This window comes from Centruroides vittatus, unplaced genomic scaffold (genome assembly GCF_030686945.1).
Source record: "Centruroides vittatus isolate TY-2023 unplaced genomic scaffold, ASM3068694v2 scaffold_2520, whole genome shotgun sequence".
NCBI classification, from domain to species: Eukaryota; Metazoa; Arthropoda; class Arachnida; order Scorpiones; family Buthidae; genus Centruroides; species Centruroides vittatus.
In genome coordinates this window covers 3,082,776-3,109,102 of record NW_027122689.1, presented here as the reverse complement: position 1 = coordinate 3,109,102, position 26,327 = coordinate 3,082,776, and the positions used below count along the sequence as shown (strand labels likewise).

The 26,327-nt window shown below is 30.9% G+C and overlaps 1 protein-coding gene across 4 annotated transcripts in view; it reads right to left on the bottom strand.

The window, feature by feature from the left end:
• LOC136987531 (nucleoporin p58/p45-like) overlaps positions 1-26,327 on the bottom strand; it is a 38,958-nt gene that overhangs the window by 8,978 nt on the left and 3,653 nt on the right. For all 4 annotated transcript variants that reach the window (XM_067285274.1, XM_067285275.1, XM_067285276.1 and 1 more), the window contains exons 2-10: positions 25,395-25,447; positions 25,048-25,203; positions 20,816-20,956; positions 16,903-16,927; positions 15,588-15,656; positions 10,194-10,368; positions 9,784-9,863; positions 6,359-6,477; positions 2,281-2,363 (exon numbers count right to left, since the gene is read on the bottom strand). In XM_067285274.1, the coding sequence (XP_067141375.1) occupies positions 2,281-2,363; positions 6,359-6,477; positions 9,784-9,863; positions 10,194-10,368; positions 15,588-15,656; positions 16,903-16,927; positions 20,816-20,956; positions 25,048-25,203; positions 25,395-25,447 (901 nt within the window). The remainder of the gene's footprint in view (positions 1-2,280; positions 2,364-6,358; positions 6,478-9,783; positions 9,864-10,193; positions 10,369-15,587; positions 15,657-16,902; positions 16,928-20,815; positions 20,957-25,047; positions 25,204-25,394; positions 25,448-26,327) is intronic.

Sequence of the window (26,327 nt, the reverse complement as noted above, 5' to 3'; positions counted from 1 at the left end):
GTTTTCGAGATGCGTTGCAGTACTTCTTTTGCTCTCGAGTATTCTCGATTTGTCTACCTCGGCTGCCTTAACAGCGGTATCGAGCTTATAGCCCGATAATTCGGCAGTTGGTTTGGCTTTAATAATTAGGTTTACGAAAAAAACTTCATACTCGCAAACTTCGTACTCGTTTCCGTCCTTGCCCAATTTGCGCGACCCGGTGATACGCAGTTATCGAAGCCACCGGGCATAGTTAAAATTAAGACGGCGTCGGCACAATTATTCGAGATATTACAGGTTCCGACAAGTAAAGAATTTTCGGAGTCCTGCCACAAATACGTATTGATTATTGACAATCTGTGAGATGTCATAACAAGCAAAAATTTAAAGAAACTAAGCAGGCTTAAAATTAATAAATACAAATGTATTCTGACAGTTTATGAGTTAGTTATACTTTCTATTTGCAAAATTTCCTCGACCTTAACACACAAAAAAAAGTGAACTTTTAAGAAATTTGCGGTATTTCCCAGGACGAGAAGAATTTACCGGGTTAAAAAGCAGCCAGGATCCCGTTTGAGAAACCCCACTTATCATAATACTTAAAAAAATGAGTTTTTTAGCAAGTAAACATTTCTTCCTTATTTTGTTTGTGCATGCTGTATTATTTTCACTGTCACTTTCAACAGTATTGATTTTAGAGTACTTTTTAACTCTTGAAGTTTTGGATGCAAGTATGTGTAAATACTGGTAGTATATCTAATCGTCATCTTATTTTCTCAGATAGTAATTTTGACACAAGGCTCCTAAGAAAGAATCTCTGACATTCATTTTGATTGAGTATATAAATGGCTTATGTATGTGAGAACAAGGGCTATTGTTTCTGTTTATTTATAAAATTATAATTATTTAATATGAAAAAAATAAAAATTAAAAAGTTGAATTCAACAAGAAAGTTCATAAGAGCTTGTCTTCGACGTCGCTTACATTTAAAATGATACATCCAGGGTTCCTACTCAAATTTTTGTTTTAAATTCCTTGACTTTCCCTGACCAAATTTGTAAAAATTTCAACCCTTGCATCCCTTATAGTAGGGCACATTGACAAAATAAAACAGCATGTGACTTACTATACACGTATGCTATTGCTTCTTCAACTTTTTAATTAGTTATTTTTCTAATTAACAGTTACATATCTACTATATGAAGCTGAAAAACTGGGTTCTGTCACAGTGTGCCAAAAACAGCCACTAGGGGCACTCCTAGCTATTATTTAAATTAATTTAAATTAACAATATAAATTACTTTATATTTTTACACAGTATAATATTCGGTATATTTTTATTTTTATTTGTAATTTAGTACGCCCCGATGCCTGCATTGGGCCTTTCGACTGGTTTTTTATAATTGCTGAATTATTCAAATTAAAAATAAAACGTTTTATTAAATGAAAGTAAAACGTTTATCATGTTACAAATATAAACATCCAAATCCAATGGCTACATATTCATGCCAAACCACTTCCAAATTATTATATCAGCATATTACCACTACTATTATTAATTAAATGCTAAGTAATTTGGCAATAGAGGCAAGCATTATATGCCATCTCTTGCTAAATTTAATAATTATAACTAAATTATTTTAATAATTAATTCAGGAAGCTCTGGAAGAAAAAAATCAGCGCAAAGTGGGACTCAAACCCACAACTTCACTTAATGTGAAGTCACGTTGCCAATTACAACCGAGCAAACAGGTATACAAATCTCACTTAAATATCATTCGTTGGGATTTGAAGCAGCCATTACAATTTAAATTCAATATGTTTGCCCTACCTCAACTTCATTAATCTTTTCATTGAAGACACGCATCATGGAAAGAAATTGACCGAGCTGCATATCTCCAGATCAAAATCCTCGAATCTTTTAAGGCAATATCTCAAGGATAGTGTATCAGATCAGCACATAGACTTTAAAGGAGCTCTACCGAGTGTAAAATCTTCATAATTCTGAGAAGTAATCTTTAAGGTACGTTGTCAAACTTTGAGATAAGATTGAGATTGAACTTAAAACACACCATAATATAAATGGTTTCAAATGCTAATTTGAATATAATTTATATACCTTATCATTCAGTTATAATAAAGCATTAATCTTGGTAGATGTTAGATTTATTCAGTACGTCACTTAAATATTTTATTTCTCAAAAGTATAATTGACAAAACTCCAAATTATATTCTTAGCAATTTATTTACAGATAATATAATTCCTAAATTAAATGTAAAAAAATTAATATTTAAACTTACGTGCACAGCTTCGTGTATCAATTGAAGATGAGCAGCAAGAGCAACAAATGCTTCATGGAGTCTTTTCATAATAACAGTCAGTTCTGCATTTTAAAAATGTTGATTAAACTTTAATATAAATTCATATATAGAATTATTTTATACAGTCAAACCTGTCTATAATGAAACATGTATATAGTGAAAACCTGTCATTAATGAAAAATTTCTTTGGTCCCTTAAATTTTTTGCGAAAATTAATGTAAATTAGCCTGTATATGGGTGGAACTGCCTAATGCAGAAACAGAAAGGAAAATCGGGTCATATAATGGAAAAATCGGTATCTTTATTTGATTTAACACAAATTTAACAAGTTTACAAGCCTAGCATGTATAAATCATAAAAATGTCAAAAAATACACATATGCAAAATACAACTACTTTATTACAGTAATTTTATTGAAACTTAAACAGAAAGTTTTTGCATATTTTTAATAACAGTATTCACTTAACATAAATAAGAGATGTAATTATAAGTTGTGAAATTTAACGTATTATTCCTGCGAATTGTATTCTTTGTTTTGAAGCTTATTTTAAACTTTTTACATCAAATTTTGTTTAAATAAAATCAAGTCAAAATGTCTGCAGATAAAACACATATTGGGCATATTACGCATGCTTTTTATGCTTCGTAAAGGATATCACATTATACAAACAGTAATAAATATTCATACCGTATATGAGGAAGATACTTCTAAACACCAAATGTGTCAAATGTGGTTTTGAAGTTTTGCTTGGAAAATTTTGAACTCAAGAATACAAAATGCTCAGGCTCCCAAAAGCTTTAGAAAAGAAATTGCAAGAAGAAATTGTTAAAGATTGACAAATAACGACTTGAGAATTTGCAACAAATCTTAATGTGTCACAGACATGTATTGTTGAAACACTTCATCCACTTGAAATGATTGTAAAACATGCTGATGATTGTGTTCTGCACACAGCACACAGTTTGTTTTTTTTCACTTATGAAAATAATGAATTAAATTGAGTATAATTTCATCTGGCAAAAGTAGGCAGCTGTAAGGTTTTATTTTATTTTTAAATTAGTTACTCATTTTTATCTCAAAGAACTTTTTTACGAATGAATGAAAAAGTTAAAGTTAAAATAAAAGTATTTATTATTAATGAAAAATTTGTTCTAGCGGGTGGCGATTGTTCAATCGAGTACCAAGATACCACCGTGTTTGGTTAACACGATTTTGACATGCACGGTAACGTCGAGAAATTTATTAACCACCTTTATTACCTATTAACGAGGGATACCTATAGTGGGTAACCTGTATATAGCAGAAACCTGTCTACTATGAAAAAGTTGTTCAATCTCTCGCGGTTCTGTTATAGACAGGTTTGACTGTATTTATTGTTTTAAATAATAATATAATTTAGCTCATTATTAACTTTGCAATTAATGAAGATATATAACTGTATTTTATAGCAGTATTGTGCACTTTGTGATATATAAGGTCTTCCAAAAGAAAGCAACTATTTTAAATTACCACTACATTTAAACTTCATTTAGGTATTACCCGAGAAGTACGCAACATACACCGATCGATACAGTAACCGTCCAAGTTTCATCTCGCACGTGCATTAAAATGTGTTGTCGTCTATCGTTACTCTATTTGGTTTGAAATGTTTAATATACACATTTGATTACAAATGCCTTCCATTTTGTAAAATCTCTCATATTTTTCATTCAAATCATTCATTCATAAATGTTTGATAGTAACTAAACAAATTAATTGAGTGCTTTTATTTATTTTCCAGATTATTGTGTTTGAGATATATTTAAATGCTTGACTGAATTAGTAATCAACAGATATAGAAATTATATGAATTGATCCAATAGCCAATCAAGAAACCATATTTGAAAAAAAAAATTTGTTTTAATATGCAACTACAGTGGAACCTCGCTTAACGAGCATAATTCATTCCAAAATCTTACTCGTAATACAAAACACTCATTAAGCGAAATAGTTTTTCCCATATAAATTAATGTAAAATACGATAATGCGTTCCAAGCCAAAAAAAAAAAATTACTCAAATATTTTATCTATAATGTTTATTCAAAGAAAAGTATACAATATACATTGTTAAAGAGTGTGAATCATCATTATCTTTTCTTTTAGTGCAAAATGAACCAACCTGGAATGCTAATTTCGATTTGCAGGAAAAAAAAAAAAAAACAAAAATTACAGATAATATGTCTAATATAGATGCCAAACAATATGCCAAATTCTTAGGCTATGTGAAGGCTATAATCAAACATTAGAAATTAATTAATTTGGCTAGAGATAGGCAGTTATGCTGCCATCTTGTGTTAAATTTAATAATTATGAATAATTAATTTATAATTTAGACATTTAAAAATTTTTTATTTGGAATTGGTCATTAAATTTAGTACGAGATGGCCTACCTATAGTCAAATTAATCAATTTCTAATATTTAATTATAGCCTTTACCTATCCCAAGAATTTGGCATATCATTTGGCATGTTTATTATCGAACGGGCTACGATTGTCAATGTTTATACGTAATATGTACGTAACACAAGTTTGGAAAAATGTGTGATCACGGGCAACACTAAGACGCTAGCAGAACGAGTGCTAAACACAGACCGACGGAGCACGCGCACGATCCGGGACTTCCCCTCTCCTCTTCACTCGTTATGCGAAACATCACTCGTTAATCAAGTCATTTTTTACAATTTGTTTTTGCTCGTTATGCAAAATGCTTGTTGTGTGAGATGCTCATTAAGTGAGGTTCCATTGTAATGATATAAAAATTCACATCTGCTTAAAATCACAGCGATTAGGATTTCCTTAACCCTGATATGATACTGCAATTAATAAAAATAAAATAGAAAATAAATTATTTTCTATTTTATTTTTATTAATTGCATTAATTGTATTAATTCGAGCATTGGTGATATGTTCAACAGCCCTTCTCGCAAACACCATGGGAGAAGCAATTCTTAGCACTGGACACTTCCTCACAACAGAAATGATTGCAAATATTTTTTCTGAAAAATTATTTGAAAAAATGCACAAATATTTTCTTTTGTATATCAAGGACCCCAAATTTTTAAAAATGTAGAAATCTTTGCAAATTTCTTACTTCTTTTTTCAGTATATTTTTCTTTTCTAAAATGCAATCGTATTTGATTTTTCTTTGAATTTATTAAAAAGTAACGATTATTAATACGTCGAAATATATTTATGAAAAAATATGGAAAATAAAGAAAAATATGTTTATAAAATGATGATAAAACTTCTATTTAGCTGTTTATCAAGACAATTCAGAAAAATTTTAAAACAATTCATTAATATAAAAACTTTCAATATGGGAGAAATGAGTGAGAATTTTGTTTTATTTCAACCCAACAAGATATTCCAACAATTAAACAATTAAATATTGTTAGAAACAATTTTGAAATTTTCAATTTTTTTGATCGATTTTTTAAAGCTCTGTTTCGCATTTACACAAATCAAAACTTTGGATCAATAATCAAAACTGCCAAATTCCTAAAAAATATCCCATGTTACATCTGCCGGAAAGCTGGACAATTTATCTAACGGAAGTATTGAAGAAGCCTAATTAACAATGTATGTAAAAATATTAAAAACTTAAAATGTAGACACAACAAACTATTACACAAGTGTCCCTGTACTATCAGATATTGGTTTAAAGTGTCTAATTATAAGTTGCAAAGCATTAGACGATTCCAATACCGATCTGCTAACGAGTCGATCGATAAACTGGATAATGGACTATTCGCTCGAATTCATTACGAGCCTCGGGCATGCACAACTATTGGCTTGGTAATACTCTAATTTCGTACTAGTTACAATCCTACATCTCATACATTATCAAATATTGTTGATAGAGATTTTATATCATGCAAACTTGTATAAAAGAGGCCTTCTAAAATCTAGGACTTTGTGCAAGCTAAAATTGCTACCGATAGTTGTTACATTCATCAAGATAAATGTTATTTCACTACATTTTAAAAAATACAATTTAAAATTGAAAAATTTGGATACCTTGTGGTGTCAGAACAGACGGTTGTGACATCGATACTAGATGCTTTTCTAGCTGTTCGATCTGTTGACGGTATAATTGCATTTGACTTTCAAATTTAGTGACCAAGTTCTGAAAATATCTGTAAAAATATTATACATATTAAAATATTATAAAAAATTACAATTACGTTATAATAAATGGTTACTATTACAGGAATTTGTAATACTGCATTAATTTCAGAACTAAATAATTCTATCAATTACACTGACTGTATTAAATATTAAAGTATTATTTGACCACATTAACACAGTAATAAATTAGATTCATATTCATTTTTAATCCAACAACTTAACGAGCAGTCATTTATTGCGAAGTCGTCACAATGCTCTCGCTTTTAGTAGTGTCTTGCCCTCGTACGTCATACTTTTCCCGTTAACAACAGAAGCTAGCCGGTCATCTAACTCCATTAAGGAGAAAATTTTTGAATTGAAATAACACGACTTCCAGTCCAAACTGAAAATTCATACATAGTTAAGGCCTCCTGCCCCTAAGCTTATCGAGACCAGATATAGCTGCCCCTACATCAAGTCTCAACTCATCTATCTAACTCCATTCTCAAAATTAACAAAGAAACACAGACAGACACCAATGGGAATTTATAGGTCTACAAGTTTTAAAAATTGCAGCCTAACTATTCATAATAAATAATCTTTACTGAAATTAGAATAAATACAAAAAATATTTAACATACATCAAATTAAATACTATATTAACTATCTGTTATACAAAAATATCAGGTAATCAAATGAAAGGAAAATTTGCAAAAAGTAGCACTAGGATTTTGGCAATGCCACAAGTAAGGAATTTCTACTACTCATAAATTTTCCTTTTGTTTGATTGTCCAATAGACAAAATTACTGAATGATAAGCTAAATATCTTCATATTTTAATTTGAAATGAAAAAATTATTGAAATTATTGAATATTTTTAAAAAAAATACATATATTACTTTTTATACTAAAGCAATAGAGGGGAAGAGAAAAAAGAATGAACTAATGACATGAAGTAACATTTACATGGAAAATACCAGGAGGAAGGCAAAGACGATGGAAGGTGTGAGGAGTCAGAAGAGACAAATAGTAAAAGAATCAAAAAAAGATGGAGAAGCTTTATAAAGTTAATCTGGAAACAAAACACTGAAAGATAAGATGATTATGTTGATATTATGTAAAAGCATCATCACTTACAATAATTATTATATTTTTATTCCCAATAAAAATATCTTTTGTGTGTGATTAAAATTGGCAATAATAAAAACATTATTGCCGATTTAATATTAAAAGTAAAATAACTGTCATTTAATACTAATTTTATTACAAAAAGAAATAATATTGATTAAATATTTATAAAAGTACTTTGTGATAGGAAAATAAAAAATATCAAACAACTAATCAAGTTGTTATCATTTTAAAAGAACACTTTGTTTAATATCACACTCAACTTCAAGTATACTGTAAGCCTCACCATTGTGATTGGACCAGTGCATAAAATTAATTATTATATCAGCCAATATTTTTTGTTAGAAATTAAAATTATAAATATATTGAATTCCTTAACACGTTAACTGCCATCCAACGTGCCAGCCGTCATACTAGTTAGGGCCTCGCGGAGCCATTTGACGCACGGGCGTAGGGCCTCGCAGAGCCATCCGACTGCCGGCAGTCGCCCGACATCGCTATAACCGACGTAGTTTCACTCGAGGTTAAATTATCCTGGCTTTGTAAGACGTCGTTTTACATCCTAGTGGTGGCCTCTTGCGAACGTCTACGAAGTCGGTTTCCGACTGCCGACCGTCGTACCACCCCACGAGACTCGCGAAGGGGTTCGACGGTCGGCGGTCGAACCACTTCATCCGATAGTATTTTTTTTATAGTGAATAATTAAAACAAGGAAAAAATATCGAAAACCAATTTAATTATTCTCTTTTGTTACGTATAAAGTAAATAATATCTATAAAGTCGGTCTGACCGCCGGCCGTCGTACGGCCTCACAAAGTGGTCCGACGGCCGGCGGTCATAGTTTTTTTTAAATAAAAAGCTATTTTATATCTAATAGTGTTTTTTTAATAGTGAATAGTTAAAAATAGAGAAAAATATCAAAAACTAGTTTAATTATTCTCTTTTGTTACATATAAAGTAATTAATATTAAATACTAAATATTTCGGCGTCTTATAGTCTCTGGTTTCAGACCATACGACGGTCAGTCATCGTTGATGTATTTTTTTTATCTTCACTCTACCGACTGTTATATAATGACCCTTCTAGTTATATCATAATAAAATATTAAATATCAAATTTTCTCATTGTGGCCTGAAAAAAACAGAAAATATCATATTACAGGTGGCAGTTAATGTGTTAATTATACATTAAAATTTGTGTAAAAAACTGATCTCATTCTCATTGTCTTCTAATTAAGTAAAATGACAATAGTACCAAACAAGATTAAGATATAATCATTGGTAATTATGTACTGTGTATCATCACAGTTACCAACAGTTGATCACAGATTCTAGTAATATAGCCATATTTTTACTACTATTTTTTATAAATGAATTTCTTAAATGTATAAAATACATCATCATCATCTATTTCTTGGATATCAGAATATGTAAGCAAAAAATCAGAATATTTGGAACGGTCACACAAATCCTATGCACAAGATGATGCCTCGGAGCTCTAAATTAGAAGATATCTCGACAACTAATTCGGTAGTACATAATAGATTTGACGTGGATCGATACGTCTGTACATCCTCAAAGTTGAAATTTAAAAACAATAATTTGCTTTGGAGTATTGTATAAGTTTTCTTAATTTTTATCTTACAGTAGTTAAACACCTAAAAACAGTGACTGGAGACTGCTTTATTAACTTGTAATCAATAATAAAATGTGCCCAAAAGAATTTAAAAAAAATTAAAATTTGTGCAGAAAGGAAAGTGCACACACAACAAAGGACTTTCTAGCCACTCTAAATGACTTAGGTGGCCAAACTGCAGCTTGCAAGCCACATGGTTCTTCTGGACCCTTACAGCAGTTCTCACACAGTTATACAATTTCTTTTTACAAACTTCAAACATGTTACTTATACATGTAATATTGTATAACTATACAAAAGTTGCAATAAGGGTCCAGAAGAGATTCCTGCGACTTGTGAAAACAGTTTGGCCACTGTGGCTACGTGCTTTTGGTTTATTTATTGGTTGATAAAAATTAATCTAATCTGAAACAAATTAATGCTTTAAAATTTACACTTGATTAGTATATTTTATAATTGTTTAAAACAATTAACAGTCAAAAAGTTACTTTTTGCAATTTTTTTGTTTTTATTTACCATATAAAAAGTATCCAAATTTTCATATTTATAAAATAATTTTATCTTTACTTACTCAACCGGCGCAGTATTTTCATACTGAAGTGTAGGTGGCATATCCTTAGTTCTTTGAGCTATTTCGGCATTTTTCAATTCCTACAAGAAAAATAGAATATGTTTAAATTTATCATCTATGACTGAAATATTTAGAATGGAATTAACCATTTCTTTTCCATATTTTATTAAAATAATCATGAAAAATAATTTTTAAAACTACAATTACATCAGTATCAGTTTTAGAATGGTCAACTCAGGCTTTTGTTGCCAATTTAAACTCAAATCCCACAGATGGCAAGAAGAAATCTTTGGTAACTCAATCAACTTATTTCACTTTTCAAAATTTCATTATAAATTAAATATTTTTTACATTTAATTTCATTTTTTGAATAAAATTCTAAGATATAAATTCAAAAACAATAGACGTACTTGAGCAGTCTCCTGTTTAAGTTTTTCGATAGAGACGGCATTCCTTTGCAAACCGTTGGAAACAATAGACAGCATCTGTTTTAGAGCAATTGTTTCTTCTTGAACTTTTAAAATAGGTTTAGAAGATACTCTTGTTATTTCTTCCCTTATTATTTTTTGATCTTTGACGTATTTTCTGAAAATAAAAAATTAACTCCCATTAAACACGTATCATAGCAGATGCCAAGAAAAGAAATTTAATACATGTATTATTCATCTGTAATTTTAATTTTACCAATTATTTATCAGTCTAAAATTTTAGGTTAGAAATGTAATTTCATAAACATAAAATGATGACCAAATGAAAACTTAGTGGCCACCAAGACTCAAGTTCAGATACAAATCTTCAAATTTTCATAAGATGTTTGACCTTGGTATGTCTGACCCTGTGCCTTACTATCCAGCTATCTTTATTATTAGTCCAAACAAACCTATAATGGGCATAAAAAGGCCCACTTAGTAGCCTTTTCATGCTAATCAAAGAGACTTTGAGGGCTCTTAATGGTCGCTGCTGCTTAGTAGCAGATTTTTTTTTTTCACCTAATGTACTTAGTTTTTAATGTCCAATTTAGTTTCCATAATAATAAATCAAACCTCTTGCATTTATTGCCAGTACTAGATTTACTATTATGTTTTGGATGCATTTTTGAAGCACTAATCATAAAAGTTTATAAAAGCTGCAAACAATAGCAAAAACCTCTGTTACTCCAATGTTACAGACTTCAACACACCTCACCAGTGGCAATAGAATGTCAGAATTAATTATTCATTTAAAATTTATTATTTACTAGCTGACCCGGCCACGCGTTGTTGTGGCTCAAAATGTATCTATTATAAATGTGTAACACTTCCCCCGTGGGGGAAATTTCAAAAAATTCCTTCTTAGTGTATATTCTCTTGACGTACCCTATTAAAACGCAATCAAAAACGCATCTAAAATAGTATAATAAAAGCCGAGTTCTTCACAGTAAGCCTTAATCCCGTCACTTTTCCCGCTGGGGAATATCGAAAAATCCCTTTTTAGTGTATATTCTGTTGACGTAACCTATTAAAACGCAATTAAAAACGCAAAAAACGCATGTAAAATAGTATAATAGAAGCCGAGTTCTTCACGGTAAGCCTTAATCCCGTCCATCTCCCCCCACTGGGGGGAATTTCGACATGTATATTATATAAAAACACGTGCGTATTCGAATGCAACGTTGTGTCAAAATTTCAAAGGAATCGGTAGGAACAAACGAACGTTATATTTTATTTATATTAATATTTATATTAAGTAATAATTTTAATAAAATAGGAATAATTAATAGTTATTCTCCTAACCTCACTCAGACTCTATTACACTGTAAGACAACAACACCTTGATGCTGAGAACCTTTAACTTTAATCATAAACAAACGTTTTCGGCCCATTCCATGGCCATCGTCAGGCTAACAACATTCGAATACTGTTCCGAATAACCAATTTCAAATTTAAATAAAATACAAAAGAACTCACGCGCGATGCTAAACAACGTAAACTAAAACTAATATAAACAACATAGAAAAGAACAAACGAACGTTATATATTATTTATATAGATAGATAGAAAATGATCTGCTTCAGTCCATTCTCACAGAAAAGCATAATGCCTGACAGAAAAGCAAACTTAGTTCGTCGGAAGGTAGCGCCATCTGTTGGACATAAAAGCCTTAATTTATATATAAATATATTTTTGAAAGGGGGGAGATGGTGTAGGGGTATGAAAAATAGATAGTAGCCGATTCTCAGACCTACTGAATATGCATATCAAATTTGGTAAAAATCGGTAAAGCCGTTTCGGAGGAGTACGGTAACTAACATTGTGACACGAGAATTTTATATATAAGATTACTGGCCAAAGACAGACTTTGATGCCACCCTGCAACTGGCAGAACTTCAGAATAAAATTTAAATTTGACATATGATCAAATTATTTGTAACTCTTACAGCCGATTGCAGAGAGAACTTTTGGAGGCCGATAGTGGTTTACAGATCGGGTAGACCACGATTCGGAAAATTTCGTTGCAGAGACAGCGTTTCGAGCTTGCCACAATGTAGACGGCGATTAGAAACAAGTTATTTGGCCTACGTTTTAGACTCGACAGCAGGTTTAGAGGGCTTTTTAATTCGAGTGGTAGTTTTGTTGGTAGAAAAGTTTAGATAAAAATGGATACAATTCCTTCAATAAATGTTGTAAACAATACAAATCAACAAAATTATTCATTAATTAATTGCTTGGAGCAAAAATAACAAAATTAAATATTTTAAATTTGTTTTAAATATACCAATTCTGATATTCAAATGAGTGAAGACTTAAAACTGCAATTAATTTTAATCGGATGCATTTATTTACAATTCAAGTATCGAGTCGGTTATAAAACTTTAATGCCTTTCAAAGTCATTGTAGTTAATCACCTAGTCAGAATGTTCTGTTAAACAAACGAGACAATTTTAATAATTATCGAAATAGTTTCATAGAAATAAAAAATGAATAATTTTAAATATTTTACTATTACTATTACAAACGGAGACGATGTCGAAATAATTCCTTAAAAATCTATTCCAAAGACGAATTTCGAATTCGGTATAAATTTTCTAAATATGGATATGTTTGTATTTTAAATCGTATTGGCGACGAAATTAAATATCAAAACGGAAAAGGATCGTCATTAATTGCCGAACAACGGGTGTCGACGGCCTTAAGATTTTATTTCCGGAAGCTTTCGGAATATAGCCGGCAACCTTTTCCGAAGTCGCAAACGAATAACCCGATTGGCCGAACGACTCCTAAAACAGGGGAGTAATGGCGAAGAAAGTAAGAGCCAGTGTTTTGCCAAAGTTCCTTTAGAGGGCATTCAGAAATAGATGCTCATCATCTTTGCAACGCATTTTAAACTACAGTTCAGCCAACCAATGTCTATAGGCCATAAACTCTGTCTCTGCAATCGGCTGTTAAAGTTTATATGTAGGGGAGCTCCTGTATTACAGTCATCTGAATTCTTCAGTATCATAAAATTTTATAATGGTAAGTAAATTTGAGATATAAATTAAATCTCTTGGTTACATTAAAATTCTTCATTAAATTAAAATCAAATACAGGTTTCCTTCAATTAGCATGGTTAATTAATCTCTTGATGCTACCGGGTTATATCAAAATCATATTAATCAAATATGGTATATATGTTAAGTAGAGCCAGCTGGTAAAGCCACATTAATTAAAACGTCTGCTGCATATTTAGAAAATTTCCACAAATAATTTTGTGTGTTAATCAAATCCCACATTAAGCAAGGAATACCTGTAACTTAACATGGCATGTTATAATTACAATTTAAATATATATATATATATATAAATATAATAAAATTGAAGACAAAGATGATGAATTATTGTCAATTTCTTTTAAAACAACTCATTTTATTTGTGGAATTACTTTTGAAGACCATCATTTGAAACATTTTTATACTGTAAGTGTCTCCTAGACGTATAAAATTAATTAAATTATGAGATCTTTTCAAGTTTTATTGCAATTTGTCTGTTTGATAGTCCAGATTCCTTCCAGGCCATAATTAGTCCTTTTTCTATGTCTGTAGCTCCCTTGGCACATCCTGTGATTCAAAAGTGACACAAAATATCATTTAATGTTAGTTAATCAGTTTCAAATTATTGCTGTTATTTGCAATTTGGTAAGTAGGTATCTCTAATGGTAAAAATATGTATATTAATTACATCAAATTTGATACTTTAAAAAATATTTTCATACTGGACCTACATTTATGGGGCACTAAAAATTCAAAAAGTTTACTGTTTAAATTATTTATTAAATTTTAAATTATAAATGTTTGTTGGAATGTAATTGTTATGCAATAAGTATGATGATAATGAAATATTTCTTCATTTGCTTGAATAGTTTTTTTAGAAACTTCTTTTACTAAGTGAACCTATTTTTATGAGACGCACCTTATTAGTTTAGTTAATAGGATTAGTTTATTATATGTATACATGTTTTTTTAAAGTACAGTAAAACCCCACTTAACATGGGAGATGCATTCCTAGACAACAAAGCATTAAACAGGATCATTTTAACACAGAGTAAATATGGAAAGGGGAACATGCAATCAAAAATAAACAGATTTTACTTTAATTTTAAATTATTTTTATATTAAGTTGCATAATAATATATGTTAAAAAACATACAAACACGTGCACATAGAAATCTAAAGTTCATTTCTTGTGATGATGGTCCTGCCTCTTCTGAAAATTCTTGTTTTTTTGCAATAAAATCATATAGTTTCATTTGTTGCTTTTTTCCTTTCCTTAAGCAAATGTCGGTAGCAGAAGATTGCATCCGAAACATCTCGTTTTGCTTTTGCACTCCAACATCTGGATCATTTGCTACAATTTAATCAATGATTTCAGTTATTGTTACCAAACTTTTACTAAGGAAATCTGTAGCAAATTCTTTGGGTTCTTCGTTTTCAGAATCACTATTTTCCAGTTTTACATGAATTCCTTGTTCTTCCAGTTCTTGAAAGTTGTCATTGGTAAGGCTCTCACCAGAAACCTGCTGTAACTCCTGAATATCCTGCTTGTCTACATCTCCTAGTCCTGCTGTATCAATTAGGTTGACAATTCGGTCAACCTAATGATACAGTGGCTCTTCTTGAGAATTCTTGAATACCTCCAGCCATAACTTCTTCCACACTCCTTTCATGCATTTATCAGTTAATTCTTGCCAAGTGAAGTCGATATTTCCTATGGCATCCACGATGTTATATTTTTGTCAAAATTGCACAAAATAAACGTAGATTTAAGGGAAGTATAGTGCTGTAACGAATTGCCATCTTTTGCTGCTTGCTTCGCGTTCATAAATAATCATATTATATACAAATCGACGAAATGCCGCAACAATTTGAATCGGTATAAATTTTGAGCTTTTTTTAAGGCTTCGAGCAGGCCACGTTATATCAAATCAGCCAGTGTTAAGAGGGGTCTTACTATATATTAGTTGAGAAAGTCGGACTAAGAAAAAGTTTGACTTCACTCGACTCAGATGTTTAGTGAATGACAACTTAGAGATACATATGAATGTAGGCTCCCATACACCTGCATGCAGTAAAAAAATAAAACTGCAAGGCATTAAAAGTATATCGACCCGACAGTCTGTGACATTAGCAACAGATCAAATCTTCATGAAATATTAGTGTTTTAATATGTTTATTCAAGAATCATTAAAAGAATTAATCAGTTTTAATATCAGATATCTTATATATTTTATTTAATAAGATAAAATACTAATTACCTAAAATTATTTTATTAAAAAATAGACATACATACTTGAAAGTTTCCAAAGAACTAGAAATTTCATTTGGAAGAATTGTTTCTTTTACAGCTGCTTTATTATCACTGAAATAAAATATATTCGTTTATTAGCAAATTTTTCAAGCTTCTATCAAGTTGATATAAAATTTATGCCATATTCTATATATTATATAATATAATGAATTGTAAATTGTATATACAGTGGAACCTCGCTTAATGAGCATAATTTGTTTCAGAGTCTTATTCATAATGTGAAACACTCATTAAGCAAAACAATTTTTCCCATAGAAATTAATGTAAAATATGATAATGCATTCCCCGTTGAAAAAATGCCTAAATGTTTTACGTATAACATTTATTCAAAAAAAATTGTACAATATACACTGTTAAGGAGTGTAATCATCATCATCTTTCCTTCTAGTGCAGAATGAACCATCCTGGAATGAGAATTCAATTTTTAGAAACAAAAAATAAATAAATAAATCACAGCTAATATGTTTGATAAACACTCCAAACGATATGCCAAATTATTGGGTTATGTAAACGCTATAATTAAATATTAGAAATTAATTAATTTGACTAGAGGTAGGCAGTTGTGTTTCCATCTCGTATTAAATTTAATAATTATAAATAGTTAAATTTTTTATTCAGACATTTCTAAAATTTAATTTGGAATCTGTCATTAAGTTTAACGACCCAAGAATTTGGCATATCGTTTGGCGTGTTTATTATATAACGGGCTATGGTTGTCGACGTTTATAAGTAATATGTGTGAACGCAAGTTTGGAAAAATGTGTGATCGCAAGCGACACTAAGATGCTAGCGGAACGAGTGCTAAACACAGACCGACGGAGCATGCCGCACGCGCACAATTTGGGACTTTCCTTCTCCTCGTCACTCGTTGAGCAAGGCAAATTTTTACAATTTGTTTTGCTCGTCGTGCGAGGTGCTCGTTAAGTGAGGTTCCATTGTATAGATATACAGATTTACAACTTCTTACTAAATTTATACCTTAAAAACAGGGACAAATTCTGAATTCATTCATGTGATTTTAATAAAATATTCATTAAGTTTTATTATTTTTTTGTTACATTTATATAGTTATATCCATTATTATCTATTTATTAAAATGTTATATTGTAACATAGATAACTGTCATAAAAAAGTTCTTTGTGTATCAATTAAATTAAAACTCTCCAAACTACAAATTTTTTGGAACTGCTTCAATTAGATAAACTAAATAATAATAAAACTTATTTTTAAGTAATAAATTTTTAAAAATTGCTATATTATAATATGAATAAATATGCAAATAAGAAAATGAACCTACCTTTGAGTAGATGAAATGCCACCTCCTGAAATTCAAAATACATTTTAAATGAAAAAAATTTACAGTAATACATTATAATTTCCTAATATTTATCTCATATAATTTTAAAATTATACAAATTATTTTAATTCAACTGAACAATGATGAATCTATAGATAAGTTGGACACATGGCTGAAATGGCTAAGAAATCATCATACCATCCCAAGAGACCAGGTATCAAATCCAAACAAGTAACCCTAGGAATTTTTCATGGACCTGTCCTGGATATGTTGGATCCAATACCTTCCTACCTGGCCATATTGTTGATCTGGCCAAACCAGGATGGAAGAATGGGTATGATTACAAAGACCCACTTAGTGCCACAGGACAATGTGTTAAAAAATAATAAGATGAAACATTTTCCTAAAATTTTAATTTCAAAAATACAATTACAGTCAAACCTCAATATAACACCTTTCTTAAAAGGTGCCATCTGTGCAACATGCCAAGAAATATTCACAAATTAATCTTCCTCGTATATATTAAATAGAGAATCCTTTTGAATTTGTAAATTACTAAATATGAAAGTTACACTACAAATAGTTATTACTGAATTGCTGAATTGCGAACTCTTGAATTTGTGCATTTGTCCCAAAAATATTACCAATTTCTAGCTGGAAAAGTTTGTTATATTTAAAGTTATATTATTTCTCAGTTTTAATCTGATGTGTTCCAACTGATTAATAAAATCATCTCTAATACAGAAAGTCCCTGACTTTTAAATGTAATGCATTCCTAAGAATTTGTTCAAAAGTCAAGACAGATTTGCATTCTTACGAAACTAAAACAGTAAATACGTAAGAAAGTATAAAACATTATTCAAATTGCTCGAGCAAAGACAGATCAAATGTAAACCAAAAATATAATTTTTGCAAATGATTTTAATGTTACAGAAGTCAAAACTGGCAGAAAACATTTGAATGTTTTGTTATTGGGTGAAAAATGTATAGTGCAGAAGTATGAATACGTACGAAAGAGCATACAGTTCAAAGGATAAATGTTCAAAAGTTAAGGATGGCTCTTGTAAATGTTTACATAAAAAATTTTTGTTAATGTAATAAACCTAAAAACACAATAAAGTTGCTCTAAGTATTCTTTCCATACTACAGAAAATAAAGTTTGAAATCTTGCCCATTCCTGTAATACAGAAAGGATGTCTTTCAGAAGACAAATAAATTATATATTCTGTCTGTTTTAAAAGAAAACTATTAGAACAACGTATTTTCATAATAATTTTACACATTATTAACAGGGAAAACATAACAGAAGTTCAACTCTCATATAATTAACTTTACTATTTACTAAATCACATGCCTCTGTGGCCTTATCTTATAGTATAGTATTTAAAATGTCTACTCGAACTTATTTTATTAACAGGACGTAACAACAAAAACAAAGTCTTTATTTTCCGCAGGTGAAAAATAGACTGTTTTTTCCGATAAGCTTTCTTAACTTTTGCCGAACGGAGACGTCGGTATAATACGTCCCGTTAATAAAATAAGTCCGCGTAGACATTTTATATGCTTTACTATATACTTTTTAAAACTCAAACAATAATAATCAAGCCAATAAAATTATTTAAAAATCATCTAATAAAATCAAAATATTAAGTATAAAGAAAATTCTTATTTAAATCATTCCTTATACCGTAAGGCATGTTTTCATGCAGCTGACCAAATATTGATTGTTCTGCTGTATGGTAGTGTATTAACATAAACCAGATGCAACAATTTATGTTAATTCTAGTTCACATTGTTTCTTAAAGAACACTGTTTATCCATTACCAAATTGCATTACCAACAGCCTGTTAGTTTCTTTCATCAAGATGCTAAATGACTGGATGAGTTCTTTCTTTTAGAAATTATAACAGCCAAGAGAACACAAAAATTAACAAATTGTTTTCGTTAAACAAAAACTAGTCGACACACGAAAACACATTGTAAGGAACTGAGTCCGAGCGTTATTTTTATTTTATTATTATTTTTCCGTTTTATTATATTTTGTTTGGGGCTTATGTTTATTTAGGACGAAGGTTCCCCACCACTCTCTTGTTAGTAATGAAAAAATGAAGATAAAACGACTCACGGAGAAATAAGCGCCGTAGGAAAAATCTTGCGCACTTGCACTGCCCGGCGGAAGTAACGATCCGCAGAAAAAAAAATGGAGGGGAGAGTCCCCACACTCACTAGTAAAGAAATACTTGATAAACCGTCTTAACATCCCAGAAAATTATGATAAATACTTTGTAAACGGTTTATAAGCTTTGTCGGAAACTTAAAGCTGCCAGAAAAGAAAATTAATGTTAGCAACTAAGTATGTAAATAAGGGGAGTAACTCAGCTGAAGTGTGACGTCACCTCACAGTATAAAACCCGTACGTTAACCGAAGAGAGGGAGGTGATTTCCAAATCGAGGCGACTTTGAGAGCGAGGTGAATTCGAAAGCGAAGTATTTTCTGATAGAAGTCCAGATTGATAATTGGACGATCCAAGGTGTTAAAGAGGAGTTCGATTGACGATTTGACGATATCGAAAGGATTGAGGAAATAGTTTCTTCGTATAGTGAGGTGACGGATAGACGTTTAATTAGTAAGAGATTTTGTTCATAGTTTCTAAGTATTTGATTTGTCGAATTTTCAAAGGGGAATTAATATTAAGTTAAGCTAAGTAGCCGAGTTTATTGTCGGGTTGACTTGTTGATTTTCGTTAATAAATTTTGTTTGGATTATTGACATTTGTACGTAGTACATTCTAGTTACTAATTAAATATATTTGAACTTTTGATCTGACTTGATATTTATCGTTATTATTACTAATTTTTCGGTGCACGCTTAAAAGTCCAGGCCTGGCAAACTAATCTCGAATCCGCGTAAAGTACCCGTTAGGTTAACGGAAGTTTTACCGACCGCAATTATTGTCGGTTTCCTAAGATACTAAAAATAGTACTTTACAACATTTATATTTGATTGTGTTTTATTGACAAGATGAATTATAAATTTTATGTATATATGTTTTATATATACAGTCTTACAAACTGAATGCTACCATTTTAAATTGCTGTAATTATGTTAATTAACCAAGAAGTATGTGACATACACCAATCAATACAGTAACAGTTTTAGTTTCATCTCTTGACTGTATTCAAACCAATTGTTGTCTACTATTTCTACAAAGTGCTGTAAACAAAAATACAGTGACTTCAAAACAGAGATGGTGTATTGTGCAGTTCACAAAGTTGGACTCATCATTGTGCAATGCAAGTAATCTGCAGGAGCTGTAGAATTGTGGAAATTGTGAGATATGTTGTAAAAAGTAGGAAGAATATCAGTTGGATGCATGCCATGTGACACAAGGTATGTACATGCATTGAGAAACGAATAAGCAAATGTAAAATTTGGACAATGTTCTCAGATAATAATTAACATAATTACAATAATTTAAAATAATAGAATTGTTTTTGGAAGACACCATGTATATATATGAATAAAAATTGGGAAAATAGTAGTACATAAGTGTAAGATTGAATAGTGTGAAACACAGTATACAAGTATAATAAACATACTCAACTTCACAAATTTTTCAAATGCTATCATGGGTAAACTCAGGCAAAATTCTTTGGTTTTGAACCCAAGTCAACTTAAATTTAGTCTCTCAAACAATATACCACAACCTGAGTTAACTGAACAACAGACACTAAATTGTTAAAAATGTAAATAAATACATTCTCAGTTTCAATAAACGACTTAATCTTAAAATATATTTTGTAGTAACAGCTTAAAATATATAGTATGTAAAAGGATTTTGTCAATTTTATTTCATATTTTCTAATATTTTATTACATTCCAAATTATCATTCTTAAATTAAATCTGAATACCTGTAGAAGTTTGAGAAATATCAACACCACCTAAACCGATGCTGGTTGTCGTATTCGTAGTCGTCGTCGGAATATTTAACGTCGTTCCTCCAAAACCGACATTTAATCCCGTCAGAGGAACGGTCGACGATGTTCCGGTACCTAAACATATATAAAAATGTCGAGTATTATCAATGTTAATAATCTATATATATAAAAATGAATGTATGTCTGTGTGTGTGTTTGTCCTTCGTGCACTACCACATCATTTATCTGATTGCCACGAAACTTTGGGAAGTTGTTTAATACACTCCCGCAAAGGTTTCTGGCACATGTAAAGACCACCATTTCCCCCCTTTCAAAAATATATTTATATATGGATTAAGGCTTTTATGTCCAACAGATGGCGCTAACTTCCGACGACCTAAGTTTGCTTTTCTGCGAGGCATTATGCTTTTCTGTGAGAATGGACTAAAGCGAATCATTTTCTATCCATCTATATAAATAAAATATAATGTTCGTTTGTTCCTACCGATTCCTTTGAAATTTTGACACAACGTTGCATTCGAATACGCACGCGTTTTTATATAATATACGTGTCGAAATTCCCCCCACTGGGGGGAGAGGGACGGGATTAAGGCTTACCGTGAAGAACTTGGCTTCTATTATACTATTTTAGATGTGGTTTTTTGCGTTTTTAATTGCGTTTTAATAGGGTACGTCTACAGAATATACACTAAAAAGGGATTTTTCGATATTTCCTTGCGGAAGAGAGGGACGGAATTAAGGCTTACTGTGAAGAACTCGGCTTTTATTATACTATTTTAGATGCGTTTTTGATTGCGTTTTAATAGGGTACGCCAAGAGAATGTACACTAAGAAGGGATTTTTTGAAATTCCCCCCACGGGGAAGTGTTACACATTTATAATAGATACATTTTGAGCCACAACAACACATGGCCGGGTCAGCTAGTAAACAATAAAATCCAGCAACAAGCATAACTTTCCTGACAAAAAATTTAAAATTGTGTGTGGCACCATCTGTTACAAGATTTTATTAAAAAACTTTCTATATTATTAGCTGTTATAAAATGGCAAAATGCTTAATTTTCAGTTATATAAAAAATTGTAAATACTAATAACAAGTAAAATCTTCATTAAGCTCAACTCCACTTGACACACGACCCCCATCTATCTCCCATCCCATCAACCTTTAACCATCAAAATTTAATAGCATTGATGTCCTTAATAAGCAAACCTCCCTAAAAATTTCAGAAACTTTTGACAAAAGGGTCAGATGTTATTAAGCTTTAAAGTGGGCAAATAAAATTGTGCCATATACACAAACATCCATACATACAGGAAAAAAAAACCCCAAATTTTTTCTACTTCTCTACATTTCAAGGTCTCTTGAATCTAAAGACATAAAAATCTTAGAGGTCATTCTTTTGACCAATTACCATACTTTCTCTGTTACATATAGCAACTGAAAAAATAAAACTTAATTAACAACCATCATAATTTCATAGAAAAATTTATATGAATAAGATGAATAAATTCCTACACAAATGACCTGTAAAGAAAAATAATAAATAGAAATTTAAAAAAAAACACACTTATTTACAAAGACCAATGCCTTGCATTAAGATACTGATGTCACAAACAACTACTACTGTTATATCTTCTTTACAAGTTTATGAATTCATATCGTGCATCATATATAGAGATTTGCAGAGTTTATTCCTCAAGAAATATTAGTATAGTCACATTAATTATGGAAATACATGTAACAATTTAAAATAAATAAATTTTCCCTTTAAAGAAAATCTTTTAAGTCCTTATACGAGGGTGGTTTTTTCAACCTCCAATGGTTCATAAAACAAAGACAAGTGTAAATAACAAAATGAATTTATTACCAAAAGTTAGGTACAAACATGCTTACTTTTCAACTTAATCACCATGAAGATTGAGGCATTTGTCTATTTGTGGACGAGCTTTGAAATCCCCTCTTCGTAGAATGTTGCCATCAGTGATTGAGATGGACCTTAACGTTGTTTTGAAAATAATCATTAATCTCAAACCTCTGCCCTCCTAGCCATGTTTTCAGTTCGGGAAAGAGGAGGAAGTCGCTTGGCGTTAAATCGGGGCCGTATGCCGGGTGTTTAAAAAGTTCCGAGCGGGAAAAAAACTAACATACATGCTATTAGCATGTCGATTTACGATATGTGTAACGTAAACGTTTGAAGTGTGCACTACCTTGCTGTAGACAGTGTTCTTATTGTTCACAGATTCTCAAACATATCCCAGAACAAAGGTTGCTGCAGATTCCTGCAAAAGGAGTCTTCATACACATTTAATGCATGTGGAAGTCTTCATACACATTTAATGCATTAAGACTTCCACCTCTTTCCTGAACTGAAAATGTGGCTAGGTGGACAGAGGTTTGAGACTAATAATGATCTTCAAAACAACGTTAAGGCAACAACATCTCAATCACTGGCATCAACATTCTATGAAGAGGGGATTGCAAAGCTCGTCTACAGATAGACAAATACCTCAATCTTCGTGGTGATTATGTCGAAAAGTAAGCATGTTTGTACATGCTTATAGTAATAAATTCATTTTGTTATTTATACTTGTCTTTGTTTTATGGTCCGTCAGAGGTTGAAAAAAAAACCCTAGAAAAAAAAATTACCTATATGAAATTTTTTGGATATATTCTTATATCCAAGTTCACAACTAGAATGAAATGTCAGAGTCAAGGATTAAATAGAAACTCTAGTTAATCTATATCAGGTGTTCCATAGACAACCAATATTATTCATCTATACATTTACATACAAATATATAGAAATGTGAATATAAAATCTTTTATAAATTTAAAAGATATATTCAAGAATATTATATAAAATTGTTTGACTCTTCCTTAATTCAAGAAGGAAAAACAATACCATTAAAGTTTGACTTTTAGTGTAATAAATGATATTAGAACAGGACAATTTTTCCTTAAAAACTCTAAAAATTTTTCTAGCCTAAAATTATATTTGCAATACACACTTTAAATGTAACATTCTTGATTTAGAAAAATTAAAATGAGTAATTCATAGTAAAACTTAAAATTTATTGAATCTATCTGACCAGAGGCTGGTTCTCGCTTACAATAGCTTATCAATGTGGAAGCCGTGGCATTGTCCTCATTACTGTGGCATGCCACTAAATAATGCATCTGAGAAGTACAGTATGTGCCAAAATATACAGTATTGAAATTAAAAGACAAACAATACTACTTTGTTAGGAGTTTATTTCTTCTGAAAAAAACTAACATACACGCTATTAGCATGTCGATTTACGATATGTGTAATGTAAACGTTTGAAGTGTGCACTACCTTGCTGTCGACAGTGTTCTTATTGTTCACAGATTCTCAAACATATCCCAGAACAAAGGTTGCTGCAGATTCCTGCAAAAGGAGACAATTCACTTGCATAATGTAGGAACAGTTCTTGGTGGATCTTCACAGTTGAACACACTCCTTTAATATTCCCACAAGCAGGCATCCCGTGGTGTAAGATTGGGGGAATGGGATGGGTGAGGGAAGTCCCTGTGAAATGATATGTCCTGGAGTGTTTTCCTGCAGAATGGCTAGAGATTCTTAAGTGGTATGAAATAGACAGTGGTTTCAACAGTATGGGGCCGGTCATCCCATACTGTTGAAACCATTGTCTATTCACGCGAAGGCCCTCTGCGTAACAGAACTTTCTCAAATCCCGAAGAAATGGTCCGATCACCACGTCCCATTAGTATTCTCAAGAGACAGTAAGAGCATTGCCTTCCTTTTTACTACCGAGAATACATACAGCCGAAGCTATGCCACGTCGACAAATGCACACGCAAGTTCACGACGTACGAGTTTCGGTACTGTTTATTTTGACAAATACCGTACATATTGGGAAGACTGGACTGATATTGAATGATGATAATGTGAATGATGCATTTGCATTGGCCAATACTTAATTTTTTCACTTGCAATAAAAGTTGAGCCCAACTAAACTCATAAACACATCTCTTTCCCAATTTGATCTCACCTTATGATTGCTATTTTGTCACAGCTTTGCCACTTACTATCACAGATTCCATCATAGTGATAATCAACCTTAGGGATGAAAAAATTTTATTCCATGATTTTGCCATTAAAAAATGAGTAAAAGTTTAGTTTAGTTTTCAAATTAATCAAATTAATTAGTTGAATACATACCAAAATTAAACCCAGGTAATGCAGCTGATTTTGTTTGAAATCCACTGAAAATTCCAGTACTCGGTAGAGAAGTCACAATGTTAGTGTTGATTCCAGGAAACATCGGAGCTCCAGACGAAGAAACTGTCGTCGTAAAACCACTGTTAAACATCGTTCCTAAAATTAATTGTTATTAATTCATATATCTCATTGAATACAAAATGCTAAAATACTAAACTAAATATATAGGTACTAGGGGACTTTGCCCACTTGTTCAAAAATTTTGTGACAATTTATTAATTCCCAGTGCCACTATTTCTAAATTTTTTATATTTTATATGCATAGAATAGATCACGAAAACACTAACCTGAAGCAGTACATGTAGTCAAAGAAAAGAGAGACTGAGTTGCTGGAATAGCACTGTATATATACAAAAAAATAATTAATAATACATAAAACATTATCATCTCTTATATTAATTCTTAACATATGTTCAGAAAAAAAGCCTTTAATATTTTATACACATTTAATTGTGGGTTTAAATTTCATTTAGGGACAGAAATTTACTTAATTTTTAATGAAAATTTCAACTTATGGAAAAATTGCAATTATTGATACACAGCAAAAAGCATTTCCTTTCTATATTATTTAAGAATTTAAACATCTTTTAAAAATTAATATAATAAAAATGAAAACTTAATTCATTCAAATAAGCTTTTATAATAATAATAATATTGCAACAAGAACTTTAAAAACATAATTCTATTTTAAATATAAAAAGTAGTTTCAATAAATATCACTTCATTCAGTTCATTAATAACTAGTAATGTAATTAACTATATAGTAGAGCGTCGTTTATCCAAATCAATCGGGGACCGGGGTCGTTCGGATAACTTATTTTTCAGATAAGCGATTATGTACGAAAAAATATATTAACCCAGTGTTTCTCGAACTTTTTGGACTGCGACCCCCTTCTGCACTTAAAATTTCAAAGGACCCCGAAGAACGAGTGTGTGTCAAAAAACATCCCGAGGAAGGGGGTTAGGCTCGTATTTAAATATTTATATCGTTTTTATTATTTGTGTGTGCAATTTATTAAGTAAAAATTATTTTATATACTTTTTATTTCTATTATTTCTAAACATGAATCCATAGTAAATTTATAAAATATTTGAAAAAAATTGATCTGCATCAATTTTTCAGCGACCCCCCAAATATTTTTCACGACCCCCTTGGGGGTCGCAACCCCCACTTTGAGAACCACTGTATTAACCTATCCCATGTTGAAATTTTTCTCTGT